This window comes from Mandrillus leucophaeus, unplaced genomic scaffold (genome assembly GCF_000951045.1).
Source record: "Mandrillus leucophaeus isolate KB7577 unplaced genomic scaffold, Mleu.le_1.0 Scaffold110, whole genome shotgun sequence".
NCBI classification, from domain to species: Eukaryota; Metazoa; Chordata; class Mammalia; order Primates; family Cercopithecidae; genus Mandrillus; species Mandrillus leucophaeus.
Window position 1 is genome coordinate 1818503 of NW_012099210.1, and position 27693 is coordinate 1846195.

Sequence of the window (27693 nt, forward strand, 5' to 3'; positions counted from 1 at the left end):
GGACCCCACCTTTGTCCAAATAAAAACAGCTCCTTTCAGTCATAAAAGGAATTAGTCTTGATATATGCTGCAACATGAACTTTTAAAACATTATGCTAAATGAAATACAGATACAAAAGCCCAAGTATTTTATGACTCTACTTACATAAAATATCTGGAATATGCAAATTTAGAGACAGAAAGTAGATCAGAAGTTACCAGGGATTTGGCAGAGAAGGGAGTAGGAAGTGAGGAGTTACTGCTTAATGGTTAGAGTTTCTGTCTGGAATGATAAACAATTTTGGAAATAGGAGTGATGGTTGCACAACACTGTGAATATGAAAATTGTATACTTAAAAATGGTCAAAATGGCATATTTTATGTTATTTATGTATTTGTTTTGCCAAACATTTTTTTAAAAAGAAAAAGAAAACTTCCATATTCATCCAACATTTGATTATTCCTAAGCTTTTTGGTTCCAATTTGGTAGGTAGTAGTCTTGTGTAATTAAACATGTAGGTTCTGTCTGCCTTTTCCTTTGTTTGTTTATTTTCAGATAGGGTTTCAAATGGAAAAATGGCCTTAAAATTAGAGTAAGTTGTATGAATAATAGGGTAGATAGGTTTCAATTCAATTCAACTAACATTTGTTGAGTGACTGTTATGTGCAAGCAATAATTAGAGGTTTTGGAGATTGAAAAAAGAGTAAGTAGTAGGCCCTGCCTTCAAGGAACTCATAAAACTGCAATAACTAGTGTTAGTTAATAAGAATTTTTTAAGAGTAAAATTTGGCATAAGGTCCAAGACAGCAGTAACGTACATACATGTTCTAGAAAACAGCTGAAAGTGAGTGCTAATCTGAAGAAGCATGCTGTCTCAAAATGGGCTGTAGTCAAATTATATTGAGTTTTCACTATATTTTGAGTATATGAATAAAACCAAGCTTCTTTTTGGAGTCTAGCATATATGAAAATGTAATATGGACCTTGGAGATAATTTAATACAGATTCTCTTATATCTTAGGGCTTCATTTTCCTCCTCTATGGAATAAGAGACTTATTAAGTCATTCAAATAGGCTACACAAAGCTGGGAGCAACCCGTTTATTCCTACACGTTTTTTCTGGAGACAAGATCTCTCTCTGCTGCCCAGCCTGGAGTGCAGGGGCATGACCATGGCTCGCTGCAGCCTCTAACTCATGGGCTCAAGGGATCCCCTTACCTTGTCCTGTTGGATTACAGGCATGAGCCACCACAGCCAGCCTACTCCTGTATTTCTTAATCAGGGCTCTCTCCATTACACCCTGACTGCATCTGCCTAAATTTGTATATCCTGTAGACTTTAGCAATCCAAATACAGTAGCTTCTTAATAAATGTTTAAATAAATCTCTACCAGAAAGAACCTTCTACCAGATGGGGTCTTTGTGTAGCTCTGAGAAATACTTCTGAATACCTATCAGGAAAGTTCAGTTGCTGAGACCTAGACATTCAATTAGCCATATCTTGAAAAGTACTTATTATAACCTTATAAAACTAACTCTAGGCCAGGTGTGGTGGCTCACGCCTATAATCCCAGCACTTTGGGAGGCCACCAAAGCAGGCAGATCACTTGAGGCGAGGAGTTTGAGACCAGCCTGGACAACATGACAAAACCCTATCTCTACTAAAAATACAGAAAACATTAGCCAGGGAGGCCGCCAATGTGGGCAGATCACTTGAGGCCAGGAGTTCGAGACCAGCCTGGCCAACTTGACAAAATTTCATCTCTACTAAAAATACAAAAAATTAGCCAGGTGTGGTGATGTGCACCTGTAATCCCAGCTAACTCAGGAAGCTGAGGCAGGAGAATCACTTGAACTCGGGAGGCAGAGATTGCGGTAAGCTGAGATTGTGCTACTGCACTCCAGCCTGGTGACAAGATTCCGTCTCAAAAAACAAAAACAAAAACAAACTAACTCCCATTTAATTTAACAGTGTACTTACCATGTAACTGGTACAGTGGGAAACTATGAACAATAACTCTTTTGACATTCATAACAACTTTATGAGGTATTACTCAATGTTACTCAGACAGAACTGAGGCCTAACCTAGTCTTACTTAAGAATCTTTAAGAGTGAATCTGAATCATCTGTAAATTGTTTTTTTTTTGAGACTGAGTGTCACGCTTGTCACTCAGGCTGCAGTGCAATGGGGCAATCTCGGCTCACTGCAACCTCCGCCTCCTGTGTTCAAGCGATTCTCTTGCTTCAGTCTCCCAAGTAGCTGGGATTACAGGTGTGCTCCACCATGCCCGGCTAATTTTTGTATTTTCAGTAGAGACGGGGTTTCACCATGTTGGCCAGGCTGGTCTCAAACTCCTGACCTCAGGTGTTCCACCTGCCTTGGCCTCCCAAAGTGCTGGGATTACAGGTGTGAGCCACCATACCTGGCCCATCTGTATTTTTAAAAACTCCAGTGGGTGATTTTGATCAGCAGCCAGGGTTTAGAACCAATGTTAAGAAACATGCTCAAGACCCTATAGCTAGCTGAGTGTTCGAGTAAATATTCCAAACTGGGCTTGTCTAACTTCAAAAAGCCAATGTTCTTAAACAATAAACTATATTATCTGTTTTCCTCCACATCTAGCACTAACAATCCAATTATATGTATCAGAAGTTGAGTCAAATTGTTGTTCTTCATTTTGGTAATAGCTAACATTTCTGGGCCCTTAAGTGTCAAAATACTAAGCACTTTACGTGTAATCTCTCATTTAGTACATCTAACACCTCAGGGCAGTGACTAACAAAGCCTGTGAGTTACCGTAACACCATATAGCTCAGAGAAAAGGCAGTTCCAGGTGAGATAGCTTGTTCAGAGCCTTGGGCTTAGACTAGCTTAGAAGAAAAGATACTGCTTTCTCCTCTTGTGCCCCCTAGAGGGCTACTGCTCACCACTTGACTACCACATTACTGGGAGTCTCAGGAATTTTCCCAGTATCCCCATCATCTCCAACTTGAACCCAACTCCTTCAACAGATTATTAAAATCAAAATCAGTGCCATCATACCTCACAACATAGTTGTCTGTTACCATGCTAATGATCAGACCTTTAATCTCAAACAACTATGTACATTTATTAATCTGATCTAGTTTTCTACCTTACTAGTTGTTCCTATATCCCCTGGTACTCATGGTCTAATATCAGTAAATTCCTCTAATCACCAACCTTTCTCTTTTGAACTATCTCTTTACTTTCATGCCTGAACCACAGTGCCTTCTGACTAATGATACCTATATATATGCTTCTATAGCCATTTTATCCTCACAGTCCCTTGTAACTCAGGACCAAGAAGTGAGGGTAGTTGCCCACCCAACACACCCATTACTGTTTTCAAATCTTAATCCCCCGCTTAATCATTAATGACTTTCAGCACCTGGTTCTCTACCCTTCTTTGCCAACTAAATCCTTGGTTGTTTCAACATCCAAGACCAGTCCCATTGGATTATAACTTTCTCAACATCTTTGCTTCCAATATCACCCTTCCCCACCTCAGTCACCAACTCTAAGTTCATACCCTTGACCTCATCACAATTTGCTGCACTACCCCTAAATCTCCATTTTAAGCATCCCCTCCTCCTGTGTACCAATTCTTATTTTAGCCTACTAACATCAATGTCAATAAAATTCAGATACTCTACCTCTTTCTCACTATACACTTCCTGATGTCCTTACTTTCCTCCTGATTTTAATTTCTATGATCGCCACAATTATGTCCTTATAGATACCCTTAACTCCCTTCATCATATTTGCCTGGCAAAAGACCTACCAGCATTGTACTCTAGTCCATACCTTTATCCCAAGCATCTGAAAACTGCTTTAAAAAAACTGTATGTGTACCTCATTTTAAAATCACTTTTACAGACACTAATACAATCTGGAAATCCTACTACACATTCACATCCTTAGAATGTTATTTTCCTCACACCTCAAAACTTCCTAACCAGCTAAAGACCTTACCTCTCTTTCTAAGAAAACAGATGCAATTAACAGAGGGAGTCATAAATCTTCCCATCAAAGCAACAAACTGATAAACACTCACATCAACACTAGCCTTCTGAAGAGAAAATATCCTTTCTCCTATTAAGGGATAACCACTCAAGCTGTGCTCTGGACCCTATCTTCTTTCCCCTCTTTTCATATTTTTTTCCCTCTATTAGAAGTCTCAAAATAAAAACATGCCTTAAAATTCCCTACCTCAAAATAAAACAAAAACACTTCTTGTGATCCCATGTAACTCTAATTCCTGTTCCCCATCTCCAGTCTCCTTGGTAGTAAATTTGTTCAAAGTGTTGAACCTATGTTGCTGTCTATCCTTTCTTACCTACTTTTCTCAACTCAGTCTAATCTAGTCAGGCTCAGCAACCCAGCATTCCAGAGATTGAAACCACGAAGAACATCTACGCTATCAAATCCAATTATTCTTTTTTCTCATTTTACTTGACCTCTCAGAAGTGCAGGGTTGATCCCACACTCCTTAAAGCATTCTTCTTTTGGCTTGCACAACACATTTTCTTGGTTTTCTTCCTTCCTAAAGGCTGCTTTTCAAATCTCCTTTGTTTTCACTAAACGTTTGGGTGTCCCAGGGCTCTGCCCTGGGCCTATTTCTTCGATATATGCTCTTCCTCCAGCTGACCTTATTTAATACCAAAACCTCAAACGTTACTCATGTGTTCATAACTGAAACTTTCAGTGTTTCTCCTGAAATGCCAGGCTTGTCTAGCTAACTGCCTACATGACATTTCCATATGGTTATCTAGTAAGCAGTTCAAATAAAATGTCCAAAACAGAACCCTTGGTTCCCTTTTCAGCTTCCTATTTCAGTAAAAGGAACTGCCGTTCACTTAACTGCTCAAGGCAAAAATATGAGCTTCCCTAATTGTTCTTTCTCCTTCATTCCATCACATCCAATCTGCTGAATTGGATGTCTTACAGAATCTACCTACAAAATATACCAGAATCTACCCATTCTATCATCACGGTCACACTGCTACACGTTAATCAACACCAACTGTAGCAAGTGCTCTGATAACAGACTCCTGGTTGGTCTCCCTGTACTACTCTTGTCCCCCTAAAAATCCATTCTCAGAGAAGCCAAACATAAATAAGATAATTTCATTGCCTTTCCCTTTAGTAGCTTCCCATCATATTTAAATCTAAGATTTGGGCCTTTAAAAGTCTTGCACAAACTAACTTCTGCTAATCTTTCTCATTTCAACTTTATCTCCCCTCCCCGACTAACTATACACCAGCCACACTATGCATAATTCAGCTCCTCAAATAGACCTAGGTTGATTCCCACCTTAAAGTCTTTGAACTTGCTGTTCCCTATGCTAGAGTGCTCTTCCCCTCATCATGGAATAGCTCAGCCCTCAATTTACACGTTCTCACTTCAGAAAGGCATTTCGTTAACACCCAATATCACTACAAGAAGCAGGTGCCTTGTCTTTTTACCATCCTATAACCGACATCTAGAACTACTGTGCATGGCTCCATTACAGGCACTCAATGAACAAATAAATCCCCATAGTAGCCTTATTATCATAATTCGCTAAGTGACACAACAGCAACATTAGAAATAAATCTTTCTCAAGGACACACAGCTGGTAAATGGTGAGTCTATTTCCTTGATTCAAAAGGATCTTACATGATAAAAGGGACACACCAGTGATCACAAATTACAGCTGTACTATACATGTATGAAGTAGTGAATAGTTTGGTGAGAAATGAAATATAAGACACATTACTAAAAATTTACAAAGACTAATGCTCTTTAATGCTTCTGCTGAGACTTCAAAAATTATTAAGACACTTGTTAAAAGTCTAAATTCGACAATCTATAAATTACAAATTTGTTAACCAAAACGCATACATACATGCATCTCTTAGAAAAAATTGTGAAAACACAAAAGGGTAAATCTTACCAGAGTTAATTTTGGCCTGTAACCACTTTTTCATACACTCTTGGTGGACATACTGCAAACTTCCTGTACACTTGCATGGCTCTATCAGCAAATTAGATGATGATGCAGCTGCCATTTGACAAATTCTACATAAGTCACCTTCTTCTTCTTCTGAGTCCTCTAAAAGGAGGCTGGAAAAGAAGGCACATTTCCCAAAGCTATCATAACTCATCCTGGTTGGTTACTTCAGTCATACATAATCACAAGCTTTCTTTTTTGTTATTTCTACCCACACTGTCTCTGGGTGGAAAAAAGCAAATAGTAAAAACAACAAAGCAACAATAATTATATTCATCAGCAACCCTCTGATTGAAAATGAAAAACCCTCTCATTGAGAATAAAAATTGTAACAAATATTTTAAAGGTAAGTAAAATAGGCTAACCTATCATTTATTTTTATTTTCATATGATTAAGTAATTTTGTCATTAACAAATGACAGTTTAAGATCTGTATTTTTCTCAATGGCTTTATAAGTACTTCTAAGAGACTTTAATTTCTGCAGTATTCCAGACTACTTCAAGTCCAACAGTATAAAGGTAAGACAAACTTATCACTTTTGCCCCTTGCCTCCCCTCAAACTTTAGGGCTATTTCCATGAATTAAACACATACTGGCTTGTAGATTCTCATTTACATGTTATCAGAACCACGTTTAAACTGATAAACTTTTGTATTACAGAAAAAAATTTAAAAGTATGCTTTAAAATTCTCCATCTGCCCCCTCCCTGCAGCAATCTTATGAAAGTTTCCATTAACCTATGTCATCTATTTAACAGGCCACTGTGTACTGCTTGATACATACATGTGGAACAACAGTTTTATATAATAAGGTAAGTAATTGTTAAAATCCCTACTGCATTAGTCCACTGTTGGCATGAAACAGGTACACAGTAAATTGGTAATACAGAATGCTGAACTGTTACTGAAATACAACCCGGAATATATGGATACCTAAATGAACTTAGCAAAAGATTTGTGGAAAGAGATGGATATACAACTGCTAGGAGACTTTCATGCCCTGGGTTAATCAGACATAACCTCAACCATAAATTATTTTTAAAGACTGAAAACATGGTATTTATATTTTACCTTTAAATTTAACTTTCTTCCCTTCATAGTTTCAACTGTTTACTTGGTGGATTCAATTTTTCTCTACCATTTTTAACTGCAGAATGTCTTAAAATCCTTAGGTATAAGGAAAGATGTAATACAGAAATGCAAACATACACACACACACTCTCTCTGGCAAAGTAACCAACAAATGCTGCTTTTAAAATTAACCAGATAGAGTGGTGGTAGCTCAATCATTTCTCTCTGAAGATGACTAAAGTAATGCTTTGCTTTCTGCCTACACTACTGTACTTAAATTAATCTAACCTTGAAGGCTGAAAATATGTAACTACATCCTTTAGCAGACAGCAGACAGCCTGCAGTTGGAGGAAGCTGCTATAATAAGCAAACACTAAAGCAAACACTACCAGGGTAGAGTAAATCTCTTTCTACAAAAAAAGGAAAAATAGCAAGTTTAAAAGCAGGAAAATAACAGTCACATGGCAAAATCTGTCCTATAAAATTAAAAACAAGGAGTATGGTAGCCCAATGCCCAGCATCTCAGAAAGTGTGCAGAGTTTCCTTTATCACCTGAGTTGGATTTGAAAGCATTTTCTTATTAAAGTATAACAAAAATCTAAAAATAACACTAACAATTATGCTTCCCAACAATTCTACTAGGCCTTTGTGAAAAAGGAAAAAAAAATCCCACATTACCTTTATATAAAGTCTTCTTCCTCGAAGTGTACTTCAAATAAACGACTTTATCTCATTTTAATAACTATTTTAATACTAAGTAATTAGACTAGGATGACTAAATTAAGAGTAAGGCTGGGACTAAGATCTCTGGTTTTTTTTGTCTTTTCACTCTTACCAGTGATTTATAAGCAACCTTCAACTCTATAAAGATTTCTTTGTATAAAAAGATTCTATGCCCTGCATTTAAACCTTTCATTTTTTTTTTTTGAGACAGAGTCTTGCTCTGTCGCCTGGCTGGAGTGCAGTGGCGCAATCTCAGCTCACCGCAACCTCCACCTCCTGGGTTCAAGCAATTCTCCTGCCTCACCCTCCTGAGTAGCTGGGACTATAGGCGCATGCCACCACACCCAGCTAATTTTTGTATTTTTAATAGAGACAGGGTTTCACCATGTAGGCCAGGATGGTCTCAATCTCCTGACCTTGTGATCCATCCGCCTTGGCCTCCCAAAGTGCTGGGATTACAGCGTGAGCCACTGTACCCAGCCTAAACTGGTATTTCTGTTAAATAATACTAACTTCTAAAGAATTGGCTGGGCATGGTGGCTCATGCCTGTAATTTCAGCACTTCTGGAGGTTGAAGCATGAGGACTGCTTGAAGTCAGGAGTTCGAGACCAGCCTGGGAAACAAAGGAAGATCCTGTCTCTACAAAAAATTTAAAGAAACATAATATTCAGTATATACTTGGACTTCAAACACAAAATCAAAATTATTTTGTGCATCAAATTTTACTTTGTGAATCAAAGTAAATTTTGTGCATCAAATTCCAAAAAAATATTTGCAGTGAGAAATGTAAATAAATGGTTAGTTAATAAATCATCTTAATAAAGGCTAAGGCAGATTTATTGGTAATCCATGGTCATTCAGTTCCTCTTATGGTCATTCAGTTCCTCTTACTAACCCCATTTAGCATTAGTCTACCAAGGAATTGGGTAAGAGATTAAGGTTTTTGTCTTTGTGTGTATATGTATTCCAACCTGGTTAAAATAACCTTTGGATTACTTTCTGACACAATTCACACCCCTCTACCATGGCTTATCCTCAATTATTAATTCTTATCTATTTACCTATGAGTGAGACATCTTACTGGATGTAAATGTTAAGGGAAGAAATTTCAGGCTGGAAGCAGTGGCTCATGCCTGTAATTCCAGTACTTTGAGAGGTGGAGGCAGGTGGATCACCTGAGGTCAGGAGTTCGAGGTTAGCTTGGCCAATGTGGTGAAACCTTGCTTCTACTAAAAATACAAAAATTAGCCAGGCATGGTGGCAGGTGCCTGTAATCCCAGCTACTTGGGAGGCTGAGGCTTGAACCAGGGAGGCGGATGCTGCAGGGAGCCAAGATTGTCAACCTGGACAAAAGAGTGAGACTCCATCTCAAAAATTTAAAAAAATAATGAAAAAGAAAGAAAGAAAGAAAAGAAACTTCAAATATCAATTTTATAAGAAGCCAATTTAGAAATGAAGAGTTCTAGGCTAGGCACGGTGGCTCATGCCTATAATCCCAGCACTTTGGGAGGCCGAGGCGGGTGGATCACCTAAGGTCAGGAGCTTGAGACCAGCCTGACCAATACGGTAAAACCCCTACTAAAAATTCGAAAATTAGCTGAGCATGGTGGAGTGTGCCTGTAATCCCAGCTACTTGGGAGGGTGAGACAGGAGAACTGCTTGAACCCGGGAGGCCAAGGCTGCAGTGAGCCAAGATCGTGCCATTGCACTCCAGCCTGGGTGACAGAGTGAGACTCCATCTCCAAAAAAAAAAAAAAAAAAGAAGAGTTCGTTTTCTATTTTTGATTTATAGGTTTAAGACAAGTTTTCGAATTTACCTCTCCTTTATTTTCTGCAATCTTTCTGGATCTCTTGAAGGCGCACTTTTAGTTTTATCACTTTTACCATCAGCTGAATTCCAACCTGAAGGAATAATATCTACTGTGATCATGACATTGTCGGTCAAATTACTCCCAAGTGCTGGGGGGACTGCAAACCGGAATAAGGAACCAGGAAGAATCCCTGCTATTCCTGTATTTCTTCCACCTTGAGCCGAATCTGATGTAGAGCCACCTGTTGTGGCACTGCTTGATGCTGCAGATGCTTGTGGTCTGTTGGCAGCAGCTCCAAGAGGATCATTCTGTGCTTCAAGGTGAACCACTTCATTTGATTCTCTTCTAAAAATATGAGATCTAGATGATGTATCAGAGGTAGATATCCTTGAAGATTCATCTCTTCCCTCTCGCCTCCTTCTAGAGAACAAAGGTGTGCATCTATTTCTAAGTGAGGAAGATAACCATGGTCCTGTATTTCTACCTTCAGATTCTTGGTTAAAATTTTCTGAATCTGACTCAGAGCTATGATTGTGGCTAAGAGATGACAAACCCCATCTTCGCCTAAGAAATCGAAATCCCTGAGAAGCTTCAGATGCCCTATTATCGGGAACTTCAGAAGTTGATGGTACATTACTACGGGACTGTGAAGCTGTCAAGATTCTTGGAGAAACGTAAGAATTTTCAGAATTCAATGATCTTGTATTCAAGGAATCCTGACTAGATCTTCGTGAAAAAAAAGTAGATGACATGCTAGAAGCTATGCGTGACAGCAATCTCCTGGTTGTCCGCCTACCTTCATTGTCAGAAGATTCTTGAAATGGTCTTTGAGATGAAACAACCCTTTCTGAATTGCTTATGACTGGGGTTTCATCTCTACTTGAACTGTAAGAAAATCCAGGCTGTGCATTGCTTCGGGAAGATTCTGATTCCCTCGACGAAAAATTTGATCTTAAAGAATTTCTGGAGTCCCTAGAACTTAGTATGGTCTGATGTTCAGAAGGCAATTGGTGGTTTGTGGATGATGTATTCAACTGTAAAGTGCTCATTGAGTTTTCTTTTGGTCTTGCTCCTTGTGAATATGAAGGAACTCTGTCTTGAACATCTATTTTTGAAAGGAAGTAAAGATAACCAATTACATGAAATAATTTGAGCATTATTATTTGCATTTATTATGTTGAGTGTCAAAACGAAGCACTGGATTCAAACTGATTACTGTTACGTTGTAACTACAGAATTTACTGTTATTATAGAAAAAACATAAACATATTTCTTTCTATTCCTACTGGTAAAATCCAGTACTGCCGTGTAAAGTCAACATTACAAATATATAAAAAAGAAATGTATTATGAACTTATGAAAATTTTGATAAAATTAAAACAGCTGAATTTATTGATCAGAAATTATTTGATATGATACAATAATATCTAGTATTTAAATTGAGATGCTTTTAAATAGGCCAAATAATACAATGTAAATGACTCTTAAAATGATTAAAAGCAAAATCATCCAAGGGAGACTGTTTTGGAGATTTTGTTTTTACTCTGTGCAATAAATTAAAAAGTTGTTTTAAACCCTTGTAATTTTATGAAAAATCCTGCTAATAGCTAAAAATTTTTCCAATTTTTTTTTCTTTCAGGTTAACAGCTGTAATTCTTATCCTGTAAATGTATCCTGTGTTACATTTGCTTTAAATACTGGCTAGGAACTATGAATCAGAATAGGGCTATGACATCTGCACTTTTGAAAGGATTCCTTAACTGGTGGTTTAAATCTTCAAATGGGATGAGAAATACTATAGGATTCCTTTGCAAGGAAACTACCCATTCACCTTGTATAAGAGCTAAATTACTACTACACTAATATATGGAGCTTTATGAAAGGGTAAATGTTAGGAACTAAATCTATTTCTATCCTGTACTTTTATAGTCCAAAACCTAAAAGCTATTGATACTGTCTACTAAAGCTCTACTATCCAAAGTCAAGAAAATAAAATGTTTTCATTTGTCATAAATAAACATTTCCCCCAGTAAGATAAATTAAAATAAACTAAACCTTTAAAAACAAAACATTATTTCCTACTATGTAAATCAAACTCCATTTCTGCCTACTATGTTTGTCAACTTCAATTAGCACCTTTTTCTTCAGTTACTGAGAGAGGCTGACACAGGAGAATCGCTTGAACCCAGGAGGCGAAGGTTGCAGTGAGCTGACATCATGCCACTGCACTTCAGCCTGGGCAACAAGAGCAAAACTCCATCTCAAAACAAACAAAGCAAGCAACCAAGCAACCAAAAACAAAGTGTGGGTCTTGAGGTCAATTTAATAAAACTAGAGGTACATCCATGTTATACTAAAGTAATTTTAAATTATGCCTTAAAATGGTGATTTAAACTTCCAGTTATTTCAGAAGTAGAAGAATCAGAAGTAGTTATTAAACTACATATGTTATAGGCAAATTCTATTTGAGGATACAAAATTTAGTACGTTATTTTGTAACACAGACATTCTTAAAAGGAAAAATGCAAGTTAAACAATGTAAAGGTAGATGGAATCTAGATACTCTTACTCATCTACTGTATTTTAAATTATTTTTTAAGGTCAAAACAAGTACTAGAAAGAAATACTAAGGTATTCTGAAATCTTCATAAGACAAAAGATACACTATTCCTTTTTACTGTTGTTTTAGTAATATACATAAAAAGGAAAATAGAACATTATGAGAAGCTACACTTAATGTAATTTATACATACATGATGAAGTTGTGAAATCACCACTTCGGTGACTATAATCCATAAGATTACTAATAGAGGAATCTGTTCTTCTCTCCAAATCTCTCCTCTCTCTCATTAAGTCTGTTCCAAATGATCCAAGTACCACTGATGAAGATCTAGGAACTTGACTATGCCTCCAAGATGAATCTTAAAATAAATGAAGAAGTTTTATATCAGAGAAAGCTTTCAAGGCTTTGGATGGTAACAAATCTTCAGTAATACAGAGGAAAGTTAGTGTTATTTATTATTATCTTTTATTTGAGATGGAGCCTTGCTTTGTCGCCCAGGCTGGAGTACAGTGGCACGATCTCAGCTCACAGCAACCTCCACCTTCTGGGTTCAAGTGATTCTCCTGCCTCAGCCTCCTGAGTAGCTGGGACTATAGGCATGCACCACCATGCCTGGCTAATTTTTGTATTTTCGGTGGAGATGGGGTTTCACCCTGTTGGCCAGGCTGGTCTCAAACTCCTGACCTCTGGTGATCTGCCCACCCCAGCCTCCCAAAGTGTTGGGATTACAGGCATGAGCCACAGCACCCGGCCTTATTGTTGTTTATTATGAGAATCCCCAGTTATGTAGTCATTATCAGAAACAAAATTCAGTAAAACATAAAATTATTCACAAATGAACTAATCACTTATAAAATTATTTCCTACTCTAAACATATTCTTCTCTAACACTAAAAGCTACCCCATACAGGATGTCAATGACTCAGTCACTTCCCACAACATCTACCTATACATGATGTAAAATGATTACAGAACAAAAATGTAAATCTTGCCAAACACGGAGAATTTCACAAAAAAAGTCAATGAAAGTGATGCTGGAGAACTGCCAATATCAAAATCAAAGTCATCTGGAAAGGGAAGATGTCAACAATACAATTTTATCAGAATTACTTTTACTGCTACCACAGTTGGTTAATTTTTTTATTCTAGAATTCTTAATTCTAAGAATTAAAGTATTGTTATAGTTATTGATATTTTATTAGACATTTCATTTAAAAGTAAATTAAACATTGTCTCTAACCTCTTTCCTTCACTATTTACCTTGAAATTCTGATTCTTTCTTCCCTAATCCTAGTAGTCTTAATAATTCCTCTTTATTAAGAGAAATGGCCCAGAGTATTTATAATGTTTTCACATAGCAGAAGAGAACAAAAATATCTCTGGCACAGTGGTGTTTGACTACAAAGTTATTAACAGTCTGCTCTTAGCCATCCCAACATTCTTAATATCCTTCAGATAGGCATGTCTTTCCCATGACATTCCAGATTATCAAAATAGACAGGAACTGCTTACATTACTTCAATTGGTAACACACAAACATTTAAAGAATTTTACCTCCAATTGTGTCATCACAAGTTTTGGCTCCTCTTAAACACTGGCACTGGCTAACATTTCATTTGAAGAGGAGTATGAGTGAGACGGTAGCCTCCTGACCTTTCAACAAAAGATCTTTTCAATGTGTGTGAAAAGTATGTGTCTCAGTACAAAATACCAGGCATGACGCTTTATGGATAGATCATCCAAATCCCAGAGTGGTCAGTACCTTGCCCAATGCCACTCATCTAGCTAGAGAACTAAAACTGTGACTTTCTAATCCCTTGTCTAGAAATCCTACTAAAATACCACCATTTTTTTTCTAACTCAAGAGTTTCTGTATTTGTTTTTTGTTTAAGAGACAGAGTCTTGCTCTGTCTACCAGGCCAGAGTGCACTGGCATGATCATAGCTCACCGTAACCTCAAACTCCTTGGGACCAAGCGATCCTCCAGCCTTAGCCCCTCAAGTGGCTGGGGAGTATAGGTATGCACCACCAGGCCCAGCTAATTGTTTTTTTTTTTGGTAGAAATAGGATCTCACTATGTTGTCTAGGCTGGCCTCAAACTCCTGGCCTCAAGAGATCATTCTGCCTTAGCCTCCGTATTTTCTGAAAATAAATATTATATACTACAATGTTTATCATTTACATAAGACATGCTTAAGCAATATTTTAAACATGTATCAGTAGATTTAGCCTTCCTTGTAACAATTACAAAATATAACCAACAGAATACACACATTTACCAATTTGATGATCATAAAACACCAGCTATTCTAATTAAAATCTGCTAATATCCTGTTTATGTAGAATATCTATATCAGCTTTATAAGAAAAATGCAGAAGAGTTAGTATCAGTTCTAGCATTAATTTAAACTAAGATTTTGGAAATTCCACTACATTTCTGACCCACTGTCTTCATATAAAATCTGCTTGCCTCATTCCAAAACTAAGAACAACTGTGTTACACCTAGGGAAAAATGGGCTTAAAATACCTACAGAAACATATTCTTACCTGATAACGTGTTTAAACCGTTTCCAACATTTCTCCCAGCTGAGGTAGTACAGTTTGTACAGGAAAGTTTAGGTCTTTTTGAATCATGATCCCGTTGCTGGTTCTGCGATCTTGAGCGTGCTCCCTGAGTTATCTCAGATTCACTATACCACGCAGATTGAAATGGTGACGCAGATGCTGATGCTGACGTAGACTGTAAGTTCAAAAAACTTTTTTAAACAACAAAAGGCTGCATTCAGTATTAAATTTAACCAACAATCCTCTAATAAATTCCTACAAGCATCAATTTTTCGACCACGTAGTTCTTTTTTTTGAGACAGAGTCTTGCTCTGTTGCCCAGTCTGGAGTGAAGTGGGGCGATCTTGGCTCACTGTAACCTCCGCCTTCCGGGTTCAAGCAATTCTCCTGCCTCAGCCTCCTGAGTAGCTGGCATGACAGGTGCGCGCCACCACGCCTGGCTCACTTTTGTATTTTTAGTAGAGACGGGGTTTCACCATGTTGGTAAGGCTGGTCTCAAACTCCTGACCTCATGATCTGCCCGCCCTGGCCTCCCAAAATGCTGGGATTACAGGCATGAGCCTCTGTGCCCAGCCTCCACCATGTAGTTCTTCTTTAGACTTTGTTCCTTCTACCCACTTGTCCATTTACTATACACTACAATTATACTTTGCTGGGCTCTCAATCTGATGTAAAGTTAAGTACTTTTTTTTAACCGTATACAAACACTTGGTTATGAAACACTGAAGACCAAAAACTATAATCATTTTCCCTAATTTTTCAGTTTTTTTTCTTTTTGCAAATGAAATCTTTGTTGTACTGGTTTAATATTTCAATCTTTTGAGGAATACTAAGCTATAAAGAGATTGTGAATTACCCTACTATGAAAATCAGATTTTTCAACTAATAACAAATTTATCCTTGTTCTGATGCCTAGTTTCCAGAATATGGTCATACAACACTAATAAGGGTATGCTTTACAAAAAAAAAAATTCCTAACATCAGAAATTTCTTCATCAGTGAATCAACAACTAAAATAAGTACATATTTTAAAACTTGGCTCATGGTTTTCTCTTTTAACATATATGTACACAAAATAAAACTTGTAACACAAATATCACTGATAATGTACAAACTATTTTACTTCTCTCCAATTCTTTAATTTGTTAAGTTTACTCACTACAACGCATTAAAAAGGCGACAGTTTGTCTCCTTAAATATTTAGGTTTAAATGACAACATATTTCAACCACAATTATTGAAATTGTACTAGTCTTTTTACAAAAATGTTTCCATCACGGCAAAGTAATTACCTGGACACACACACACAGGACAGGTAGACTAAAAAACATACATTTGGCATACAATCTCTCAATGGCTCAGAGACAGTAAGGATCTCTAAAATAAAAGTAATTTTTCAGTATATAAAAGAAAAATAATTTTTAAAAGCATGTTACCATAAGTATGTGGTAAATAGTTTATTGTGCTAAAGAACATTAAAATGAAACCAAATTATTTTAAGTGTTCTTCTGTTTAACAAAAGAGTTAAAATGGAATGCATCATGGGCCGTAATTCCGGTCTATATTAATCTAAAATTCACATGATAAACACAAGAACCCAAAAAATGTGTTCCATCAAAGCTCTACAGTATAGGTAACAGATAAGTAAATAAATAATTATACTATAAATAAGTACTATAATAGTAGGTACAGTGAAAGTTTTACAGAAAGACCCTAAATATGTTTTAAGGACACAGGGAAAGAGTCAAAGAAGATAGTAACTGAAGTTCACAGGGTAGGTGAATGAAAAACGACATTACAAATAGACAACAAAAAAAGACGTATAAACCATTTACCATCAGATTTTTGTTGTTGTTTTGAGACACAGTCTCACTCTGTTGCCCAGGCTGGAGTGCAGTGGCACAATCACAGCTCACTGCTGCCTTGATCTTCCCACCTCAGTCTCCAGAGTAGCTGGGACCACAGGCACATGTCATCATGGCTGGGTAATTTTTATTTTGTAGAGACAGGATCTCACCATGTTGCCCAGATGGTCTTGAATTCCTGGGCTCAAGCAATCTTCTGCCTTAGCGTCTCAAAGTGCTAGGATTACAGGTGTGAGTCACCACATCTGGCCTGGCTTTCTTCTAAGACATTACTATTTATACTTGACCTTCTATTATACTTCAATTATTAATTTTTAAATTTGCTTTTTATAGAGATAGGGTCCCACTACGTTGCCCAAGCTTGTTTTGAACTCGTGGGTTCAAGTGATCCTCCTGCCTCAGCCTCCCAAACAGCTGGGATTACAAGGCATGAGCCATTGCACCCAGCCAATTATGGTTCAATCATGAGAAACATATTGCATGCATTCAGAGGATATATTAGTTCATGGTATCACTGGAGAAGAAATTTTGAAAATAAAGTAGAAGGTGCAAGGCTGAAAAGGCAGGAAAGGGCTACATCAGGAATTCGCCCATCCTTTGCCTAGAGAATATTCTGTAAATTGAATATGGCATTTTTCAGCTTAGCACAAAGTTAAGTCTCACAAGCCTTCTGTACCTAATATTACAGACACCCAATCAATGACCTGGAGCTAGCACAAGAAATGAAATTAATCTGATATTTCAGAATCAAACCATTTCATATGCCATTATCATCAAGGTATCAGGGACCTTATCCTGCAGGCCAGTGGTTCTAACACTTCTGGATTTCAGAGACCAAAACAAAAAATGTTTTAATTTAAAAATGAGAAAGAACTGTCACTTTTGTCCAGTAGGACATCATTATTTTTCTCATTTTGCAAAGACTTTAGCATAAACTTACTGAATAGCACTTCTGCAAATATGATTTTGGGAACTAACAAAGGGCGGGATGAATCAGATCTGCTACTATATAGAAAGACTTTTAGAGGCATATGGAAGATGAAATAGATGAAATGAACAGAAAGTAAGAAAACCAATTAGGAAGCCATTAGAATATCAAGAAAGAAGTCCCTATGAAGTAAGTAATGGGAATAGAGAGCAATCATAAAACATAAAAATTCATTAGATGTAGGGCTGTGAGAAATAGAGAAAAAACAGGTTTTTGGTACTTTCTACTGGTGAGATAAATTACTATGCCATTCATTAAAAATACTGATTATAGGGGAGCAGATTTAGATAATGAATTTCATTTGACTCTTGAATGCTGAAGTGTCCAAAGGCTTAAAGTGACACTCACTGTTCATTAAACAATTTTCATGACTCATGACAAAACATGTAGATTATATGGCTATATGCAAGACAAAAAATGTTAATATCAGCATATAGGTATACATATCAGTATACATAATGTCAGTATATAGGAGGAATATTTTGGAGTTTTGCTATTGGCTTAAGTTCAAAATCAAACCTCTTCCTGGTTCTTACCATCCAATTTTGTCCATATTTGTTCAAATATCCTCAGCCTGAAGCAATCAGTTTTTTTCCCTCGGAATTCTTTGAACAATTAAATACAGTGTTAGATTCCTTTAACAATGTATTATCTCTTCTGCTGTCTAGAACTACAGGCCAAATGAAATCAGGGAATAAGTCTGTCTTCAAAGTATACTGCCTTGGGCATAATGAATCCTTAAACAAGTGGTTTTGGGGTTGTTTTCACTTTTTGGCTATTATAAACTGCTGTTACAAACAACTGTAAATTTCTGTGTGGATGTATGTTTTCAATATTCTTGGGTGTAACTAATAGATCATGTAGTAACTTGATGCTTAATATTTGGAGGAATTACTATTTTTCCAACTACAGGTTGATGCTAATAGCTGTGATGGCGGCAGCAGCTCGTCTGGAGTGGCTGCCACAAAGATGCCAGCTGCAGCAGGGGAGGCATGGCAGTCTGTGTGCTCCATGGAGCCAGCAACAGGTGGGAGCCCTGATCACTTCCAAGTTGGTGGGGTAGGAGCCCTGTGCTCCCTGACCCAGCTGTGGCTGTAGACTTGGGTATCCCGGTGTCTCAGGGGTCTGAGAAGCCTCCCTTCCCCACCCTCCCCCCAGCTCCTGCTCAGATTTTGGAGCAAAGTTTTAGCCAAGCTTGTACGCTGTGTATGCACATGCTTGCGGCAGTGCCGACACATCAGCCCACTGCCACCTTGGCCCCCTCTGGACTTTGGGCACCAACAAGCACAGAGGGAGGCCAAGGGGGAACTGAGGGCGGCTTGGCATGGGTCTACAGGCATCCGTTGGCACGAACAGCCTGAGTGCCATGAACAGTAGCAGGAGGCAGACAAGCTCCTGGGTGAAAAGGGGCAGGTCCCCAGTGAAATTCTACCTTCAAGCCTGGGATGGCCTGAAGCCTGGAGGCTTGGCTGCCAGTTCCACGGACCGGAGTGAGACCTTATGGTGCTTACCTCAGGCCCACCCATTGCCTCCCATGGACCAATCAGCATGCACTTCCTCCCCTCTTGAAGCCCATGAAAATCTCAGACTCAGCCAGATGTCAGGCCCACTTCCCTGTGGATAGGAGCTACCCAGTCCTGTGTGGTCTCCTCTCCACTGAAAGCTACACACTCGTTGAGATGACCTGCCTGCAGAAAGGAGCCACCCACTTTGGTCTCCTGAGAGCTGTACTACTGCTCAATAAAGCCCCTCTTCGCCTTGCTAACCTTACTCCAATTGTCTGTGTACTTCATTCTTTCTGGACGTGGGACAAGAACTCAGGACCTGCCAAATGGTGGGACTCGAAGAGCTGTAATACAAACAGTACTGAAACACCCCTCCCTACCCCCGCTCACCATGCTGTGAGCGACAAGGAGAGATCTCTGACCCCTTCGGGGAGACCAGACCTAGGGGCTCCCTGAACCAGGTCTGTGACAACCTCTTTGGGGCTCTGTAGTTCCTGGTGTCTCCAAGCTTCCGGGTGCCACCGTGTTCCTCACTGCCCACAGAAGCTGCTGCCTGTGGTACACCTGATCCACTCGCAGCCTCACAGGGCACGAGCGCCTAGAGCTGCCCGCCCCACTGCACCCAGTGTGCCTGGCTGTAAACAGTGGCCGGCCCCTGCGCTCACTTGCTCATGCCCCCCTCGCCGATCCATGTCTGGCTCACCCTTGGCAGGCGTGGGATCCGAGTTGATAGCACGAGTCGAACAAAGCCTGCCAGTCCGAGTAGGCAGAACACACCTAGCAGGCCCGAGCAAAGGCTTCTAGCTGGAAAAGCAACACTCCAAGGATCCTGTGACAGCTGTACCATTTTATAATCCCATCAACATTGTATGAAGGTTCCAATTTCTCCACCACTTACCAACACCTGTGATTGTCCACCTTTTTTTAAAATTTTGATACAGGGTCTCAGCTCTGTTGCCCAGGCTAGAATGCAGTGATGAAATCACAGATGACTGTGGCCTTGACTTCCTGGGACCAAGCAATCCTTCCACCTCGGCCTTCAGAACAGCTGAGACTATAGGCATGCAACACCATGCACAGCTAATTTTTAAATTATTTCTTTGTAGAGACTGGGTCTCACTATGTTGCACAGGTCTCAAATTCCTGGGTTCAAGCAATCCTCCCAGATTTGACCTCCCAACTCAGGCCTGGGATTAAAGGCATGAGTCACTGTGCCCAGCCTGTCCATCTTTTTTATTTTGGCCATGCTAGTGGGTGTTAAGTATCTCACTGTAGTTCTGACTTGCATTTCCCTAATGACTAATACTTTCTCATGTGCTTATCAGCCATTAATATATCTTTGGAAAAGTGTTTATTAAAGTCCTTTGCCCATTTGAAACTGGGCTATCTTTTTATTGTTGAGAGGTAAGAGTTCTTCATATATTCTGGATACAAGTCTCAGTATCCAGTAAGATATATGCTTTGCAAATATTTTCTCTCGTTCTGTGGATTGTCTTTTCACTCTCTTGGTATTGATGCACACAAATTTTAGTTTTCATGAAAACTAATTAATATTTTTTGCCTCCCGACTATGAGCATTCATATGACACTAGATGGAAGTAATTAAATTTACACTGGAGTTTCATAGAGTTTTCTTTCTTTTTCATTAACTTTCCAGTGTCTACCCAGACAGGTAACAGATTTGGCTCCCAGAGTAAATACTTTTCATCAGTTATTTCCAATTCAAAAGGCTATCTGTTATATGGTGAATTGTATGGTATGTGAATTATAACTCAATAAAATAAGGGAAGAGGTAGAAGGCTATCTAGCCCAACCAAAGTAGCTGAAATGCTATATGGTGTATCTGAGAAATCATCAATAAGCTAGCTTGGAGACTTAGTAGCTATAGGTACTCTAGGCACAGTGAAAAGAAAATAACTTTCCGAGACTTTACATAACTAGCAGGCATCCAATTTTCATTTTATTTCTTTTTACCTTCATAATATTCATGCCACCTTTCCAACAACAGGTTTACTGGAAGTATAGTCAATGAAATCATTTACTATTAATATTGTATAAGTAGTGTTTGCTTTCAGAAAATTATTTCTAAGGTTTTAAAATATTTTCCCAACACAAATGCCCTTAAAACAATGCAATTAAAAAAAAAAAAAAACTTAAGGAGAAAATATTTGCAAATCATGTATCCAATAAAGAATTTAAATCTAGAATATATAAAGAACACTTACAACTCAGTAATAAGACAACCGTACTTTAAAATGAGCAAAAGAGCTATTATAAATAGGCATTTCTGAAAAATGTACAGTAAATGGCCAATTAGCACATGAAAAGATGTACAACATCATCAGTCACCAAGGAAATCCAAATCAAAACCACAATGAGATACATACCGCTTCATACCCATGGAGATGGCTAGAATCAGAAAGTAAGATAAGTGTTGGTGAGGATGTGGAGAGAATGGAATCCTCATACACACAAACGGGAATGTAAAATGATCTAGCCAGTTTGAAAACAGTATGGCAGTTCCTCAAATGACTGAACACAGAGGTTACGCATGACTCAGCAATTCCATTCCTTTCTTTTATGAGATACGGTCTCACTCTGGCCCAAGTAGTAGTGAAGTGGTGCCATCATAGCTCACTGAAGCCTCAACCTTCTGAGCTTAAGGGATCCTTTCATTTCAGCCTCCCCAAAAGTTAGGACTACAGGTGTGCACCACCACATCAGGCTAGTTTTAAAAATTTTTTGTAGAGATGGGGTATCACTATGTTGCCTAGGCTGGTCTTGAACTGCTGGCCTTAAATACTCCTGACGTTTGGCCTCCCAAAGTGCTGGGATTACAGGCATGAGCCACCATGCCCGGCTCCATTCTTAGTACATACCAAATACAAGTGAAAACACAAGTCCACACAGAAACTTGCATATGAATTTCTACAGCAGCATTATTCATAATAGCCAAAAGGTAGAAACAACCCAAATGTCCATCAGAAAATAAATGGATAAACAAAATATGGCATACCTATACAACGAAATAGTATTTGGCCACAAAAAAGAATAAAGTACGGACATATGCTACAACATAGATGAACACTGAAAATATGCCAAGTTAAAGAAGCTACCAACAAAAGACTACATAGTACCCGTTTCCACTCATGTATATGAAAATCCAAAATAGGGAAATCTACAGATATAAAGTAGATTAATGGTTGCTTTGCACTGGTAGGGGAAGGGGGACTAGAGAAGTAGTGCAGCGATAACCATAATGGTTGTACAGCTGTGAATACACTGAAGACTACTGAACTTTAAATGGGCAAATTGTATGGTATGTAAAATTAAACTTAATAAAGTCATTTCTTAAAGAATTTTAAAGATACTTGCAAATTTACATCAATGTTATCCACTGGCAAATGATTAATCATTAAAAATCATGTAAAGCACAGGAACAGAAACTAGCCCAGAATGATATTCTTTTCCTGGGCTCCTCATTTCCATGAGTTAACGACTTGACTGTGAAGTGAATAAATTCTGCTTCGAAAAACTTCCAGAACAACACTACCTTCACCATGAGCAACAACTTAAGACTTTGAGCTCTTCCTTGTTTAAAATATTCATGTGATGGAGAGTACCCATCTCCACACCAATGCAGAAGAAACTTGTATCACTCCTCTGTACACTTTAAGACCAAATTGACAAGTTTTGTTTCCTCGGAGGAACGTTATATCTTTTTCTTCTTCAGACAGGGTCTTGTTCTGTCACCTAAGCTGGAGTGCAATTGCATGATCAAGGGTCACTGCAACCTCAACCTCCTGGGCTCAAGCAAACTTCCTGCCTCAGCCTCCTGAGTAGCTGGGACTAAGACGTGTGCTACCATGCCTGGGTAATTTTTTTTTTTTTTTTGTAGAGAGGGGGTCCCACTATGTCACCAAGGCTGGTCTCTAACTCCTGGCCACAAGTGACCCTCCCACCTTGGCCCCCCAAAGTGTTGAGATTAAAAGGAGTGAGCCACCATGCCCAGTCTCTTTTTCTTATATGCAATACTCATTACAGAGCTAGTTGTGTTTTCCTGTGATCTTCTTGATAACCAAAATGAGAGCAAGTTTAACTTAAAAATGCTGCAGGGTTTATGTAATGCCTATCACTGTTACAATTTTGACCCACTCTCCATATTTATTACTCTCAGTATTCTGTATTTTTCCTTATCCTATTTTAAATTGTTTTCATTTTCTTGTTTCATTGTCTATGCATCTATGTATTTATTTCCTTGAAAGCTACACTTGCATAAGGTAGATTTTTAAAAAATTAATGACCACTGGTTCTGTACTATGCAAAATATGCAATGGTACTGATCTCTATAGCAGTTATCTACAAACTAAAAAAAAGGTATCAATAACTTTAAAAAGCCCCTATAACCTTATAAAAAGCCTCCTTTTAAAATTATTTCCTATTAAAAGTAATCAAACTCTCAACAAAGCAAAACAGTCAGAACAAATACTAAACAGACTAGTGCTTCCTTAAAGTTACAGAAAAATATACCAAATCAACATAAAAATTTACATATTCACAAATAACCCATTTTTACTTTTAACAATATGAATTATAGAAATTAAATTTTCCTTTAAAAACATGGAATTATAGAAATTAAATCTTCCTTTAAAACATAAATTTTGCTTACTGTCACTAAAGACGTAAGATGATCATAGTTTTCAATAATTCAAATTGTAATAAAAATTTAAAGATGGGATAGCAGAAGTAACAGCAAGATTAGTAACAGGTGAAGCGCAGCTTACAAATGGCTGAGAACTAAAAGATATTTAGGAAATCAACCGTTCGGAACTTAGAATCTACATTTTCCCAAAGAAACAATGCTATCCAGAGTCTTGGATTCTTAAGCTCAAGTATATTACATAATAATCACGTAACTGAGAGAAACCACCTATATTTCTAGATTTCAGAACCTTATAGATGAACTGACACAAATATTCGTCTTAACTAAAAACAGAAGAAAAAAAAGGTTCTATAAAATGTCAAGCACTATATAAGGTGTTCCCATAAGTCCATAACATAACTGAAATTGATATATCATGTCCTACCCCTGACCCTCTTTTCTCTGAAGCTTCAGATTTACCAAGTGTCTGAGAAAATGGAAGTTTTATGTCTCCAATAGTTGTGAGTTAAAACACTTCAATGATTTTTTTTTTTTTAATGTTGCCTCTGGCCAGGTGTGGTAGCTCATGACTGTAATCCCAGCACTTTCGGAGGGTGAGGCAGGAAGACTGCTTGATCTCCCAAGTTCGAGACCAGCCTCGGCAACATAGTGAGACTTACACTATAAATAAAAACAGACTTACAACAGATAGACTTACAACAGAAAAATAAAATACTGGCCAGGCATGATGATTCGCATCTACAAAAAATTTAAAAATCAGCACAGTGTGGTGCGCACACTTATATTCTCAAGCTATTCAGGAGGCTGAGGTAGGAGGACTGCTTAAGCCCAGGAGGCAGAGGCTTCAGTGAGCTGAGATCAGTGCCACTACACTCCAACCTGGGTGAGTGTGAGACCCTGTCTCAAAAACTAAAAAATTTTAAAACGCTCCCTTTGACATTGAGTAGTCTTAACAATGCTAAATAAAACTAAACATACTACATGTAATTTAATATTTGGATAAATTATACCATTCCCTACAGATATTACCTTAAACCAATGTAAAGTCAGGAAATAATAATGGTAACAGTAAGTTAACAATAAAAATAATTATAAATAAAAATAACAATTATAAATAGTTATAATTAGTAATACCTGAACCCTTATATTATGTTCTAGGCACTGTTCCAAGTGCTTCACATGTATTCTTTCTTTCAATTAATCTTAACAATATGATGAACAATCTTGTTCATCTTACATCTCATATAGATGTGGCTGTATGAAGAAACCACTATCACTATCACCATTTTATAGAAGAAAAAACAGATAAATAAAATACTGGCCAGGCAAGATGGCTTGCATCTGTAATCCCATCACTTTGGGAGGCTGAGGTGGGAGGACTGCTGGAGGCCAGGAGTTTGAGTCCAGCCTGGGCAGCATATCAAGATCCCATCTCTACAAGAAAAATTTTTTAAAAAATTAGCCACATATGTGTATGTGTTGGGGGGATGGGGGTGGGGGAGGGTATGCACCTGTAGTCCCAGCTACTCAGGAGGCTGAAGCAGGAGGATCGCTTGTGCCCAGAAAGTTGTGGCTGTGCTAAGTCATGATTGCTCAACTACACCACAAGCTGGGTGACAGAGCAGGACCCCGTCTCTTAAAACAAAAACAAAAACAAAAAAGTGAAACACTTTGTTTAAGAACATAGGAGTTTCAATTTTGAAATCGAAACTAAAAAAGCAAAGGAGGCTAAAAATGGTTGAATTATGGTTGAAACTGCTCCCGTACCATTAAAAAGAAAAAAGCGATTAAAAAACTGATTGTAAGCAACTTAAAGCAACTAAAAAGCATTAAGAAAATCCCTAAAATTTATAAAAATAATTTATCTTAAGAATCAATAAACATTTAAAATATTCTACTTGGTTTGGTTTTTGGGTGTTTGCAAGTAATTTCTGAATTTTACTTGGATAGTTAAAGACATTAAAATTTTGGAACAGAATGAAATCAACACTAATATGTTACTACAACCAACATTTAGGTGGGGTCATTTTGAAGTCATTAACATGGAATTTTTTTTTTTTTTTTGAGACAGAGTCTCACTCTGTTGCCCAGGCTGGAGTGCAGTGGTGCAATCTCAGCTCACTGCAAGCTCCAGCCTCCTGGGTTCACACCATTCTCCTCTCAGCTTCCCGAGTGGCTGGGACTACAGGCGCCCTCCACCACACCTGGCTAATTTTTTGTATTTTTAGTGGAGACGGGGTTTCACCATGTTGGCCAGGATGGTCTCGATCTCCTGACCTTGTGATCTGCCCGCCCTGGCCTCCCAAAGTGCTGGAATTACAGACGTGAACCACTATGCCCGGCCAACATTTAAATGGTTTTAAAAAAATGCTGCTATTTGTTTAACATAATAAGAAATTGACTTTTTTTTTTTTTTTTGAGACAGAGTTTCACTCTTGTTGCCCAGGCTGGAGTGCAATGGCACAATCTCAGCTCACCGCAACCTCCGCCTCCTGGGTTCAAGTGATTCTCCTGCCTCAGCCTCCTGAGTAGCTAGGACTACAGGCATGTGCCACCACACCCAGCTAACTTTTTAGTAGAGATAGGGTTTCTCCATGTTGGTTAGGCTGGTCTTGCACTCCTAACCTCAGGTGATCCACCTGCTGTGGCCTCCCAAAGTGCTGGGATTACAGGTGTGAGCCACCACGCCTGACCAGAAATGGACTTTTTTTGAATAATCTACAACATTAAGAACAAGTTAGAAGAAACAGTTTGAAACAGTCATATCTTAAGAAGAATGTCAATAAAGATACTAAATATATTCAGGACTTTAGCACCTACACTATTATTATTATTATAACAATTATAAAAAACAAATACAGCAGTAGCTAACGTTTATATAGTGTTTACCATATGCCAGGTACTACTATCATTTAACATACAGCATTGTCATGTAACTGTAACAACTGGATAAAGTAGGTGATACTAAGTCAAAAAGATGTCAGCCAGGTGCAGTGGCTCACACCTGCAATCCCAGCACTCTGGGAGGGAAGGATGGGCAGAATGGTTGAGCCCAGGAGTGTAAGACCTGCCTGGGCAACATAGTGAAACTCCACCTCTTCAAAAAAACACAAAAATTAGCTAGGCATGGTGGCACATGCCTGCAGTCCTAGCTGCTGGGGGAGAGGCTGAGGTGAGAGGATCACTTGAGCCTGGGAGGTCCAGGCTGCAGTGAGTCGTGATTGCACCACTCACTCCATCCTGGGTAACAGAGTGAGATCCTGTCTCAAAAAAAAGAAACAAACACTCAAAAACAATCACAACAGAAAAAGATGTCAACAGCTAGTAAGTCATGAAACATGACTCCTCTCTAGGCAGTACAGTCTGGTTTCAAAGTTTGTCTTCCTCATTAATAAGCTATATATATTTTTAAAAGTAGACAAAAATTAGTAGACAAAATTTTACGAATACAGGAAAATACAATTCTGTGCTCTTTATATGTCACCATGATATTTCTATAAAAGGCAAAATATATGATTCTACACCTCTAGGAATCATAAACTTGTCTAGCAGCAGAAAATGTGCAATATCAATTGACATTTAAAATGAGACCAGGTTCCACTGAGCTGGAGTTTAAAATAAAACAGAGACCAGGTAAACAGTTCATATAGTCAATTAAGAAATGGGTAGCAGATATGGGCATTTTCTCTTTCTTTTTCTTTTTTTTTTTACTTCAGTCTTGCTCTGAATATCTTACAGAATGCTTACTACTGTGTAGGAACATTTTTATGAGACTCTGTCATATATCAGATCATATAACATATAAATATATGAATACTTAATACAAACAGAAATTTTCAAAGGATTCTTTTAGATTACCTCAAAATCAGACTTTTGCAAATCAAACATTAATTATAACATTCAGCCAAAAATGCAATGAGCTTAAATTTGTTACAATGATAAG

At 38.1% G+C, this 27693-nt stretch overlaps 1 protein-coding gene across 3 annotated transcripts in view; it reads right to left on the bottom strand.

Annotated features, from left to right (window-relative positions):
* The window catches only part of MARCH7 (membrane-associated ring finger (C3HC4) 7, E3 ubiquitin protein ligase), a 55033-nt gene that overhangs the window by 10045 nt on the left and 17295 nt on the right, over window positions 1-27693 (bottom strand). For 2 of the 3 annotated variants that reach the window (XM_011991598.1, XM_011991590.1), the window contains exons 3-6: window positions 14713-14905; window positions 12355-12522; window positions 9608-10706; window positions 5939-6108 (exon numbers count right to left, since the gene is read on the bottom strand). In XM_011991598.1, the coding sequence (XP_011846988.1) occupies window positions 5939-6108; window positions 9608-10706; window positions 12355-12522; window positions 14713-14905 (1630 nt within the window). The remainder of the gene's footprint in view (window positions 1-5938; window positions 6109-9607; window positions 10707-12354; window positions 12523-14712; window positions 14906-27693) is intronic. The other variant, XM_011991608.1, reaches the window with a different exon arrangement.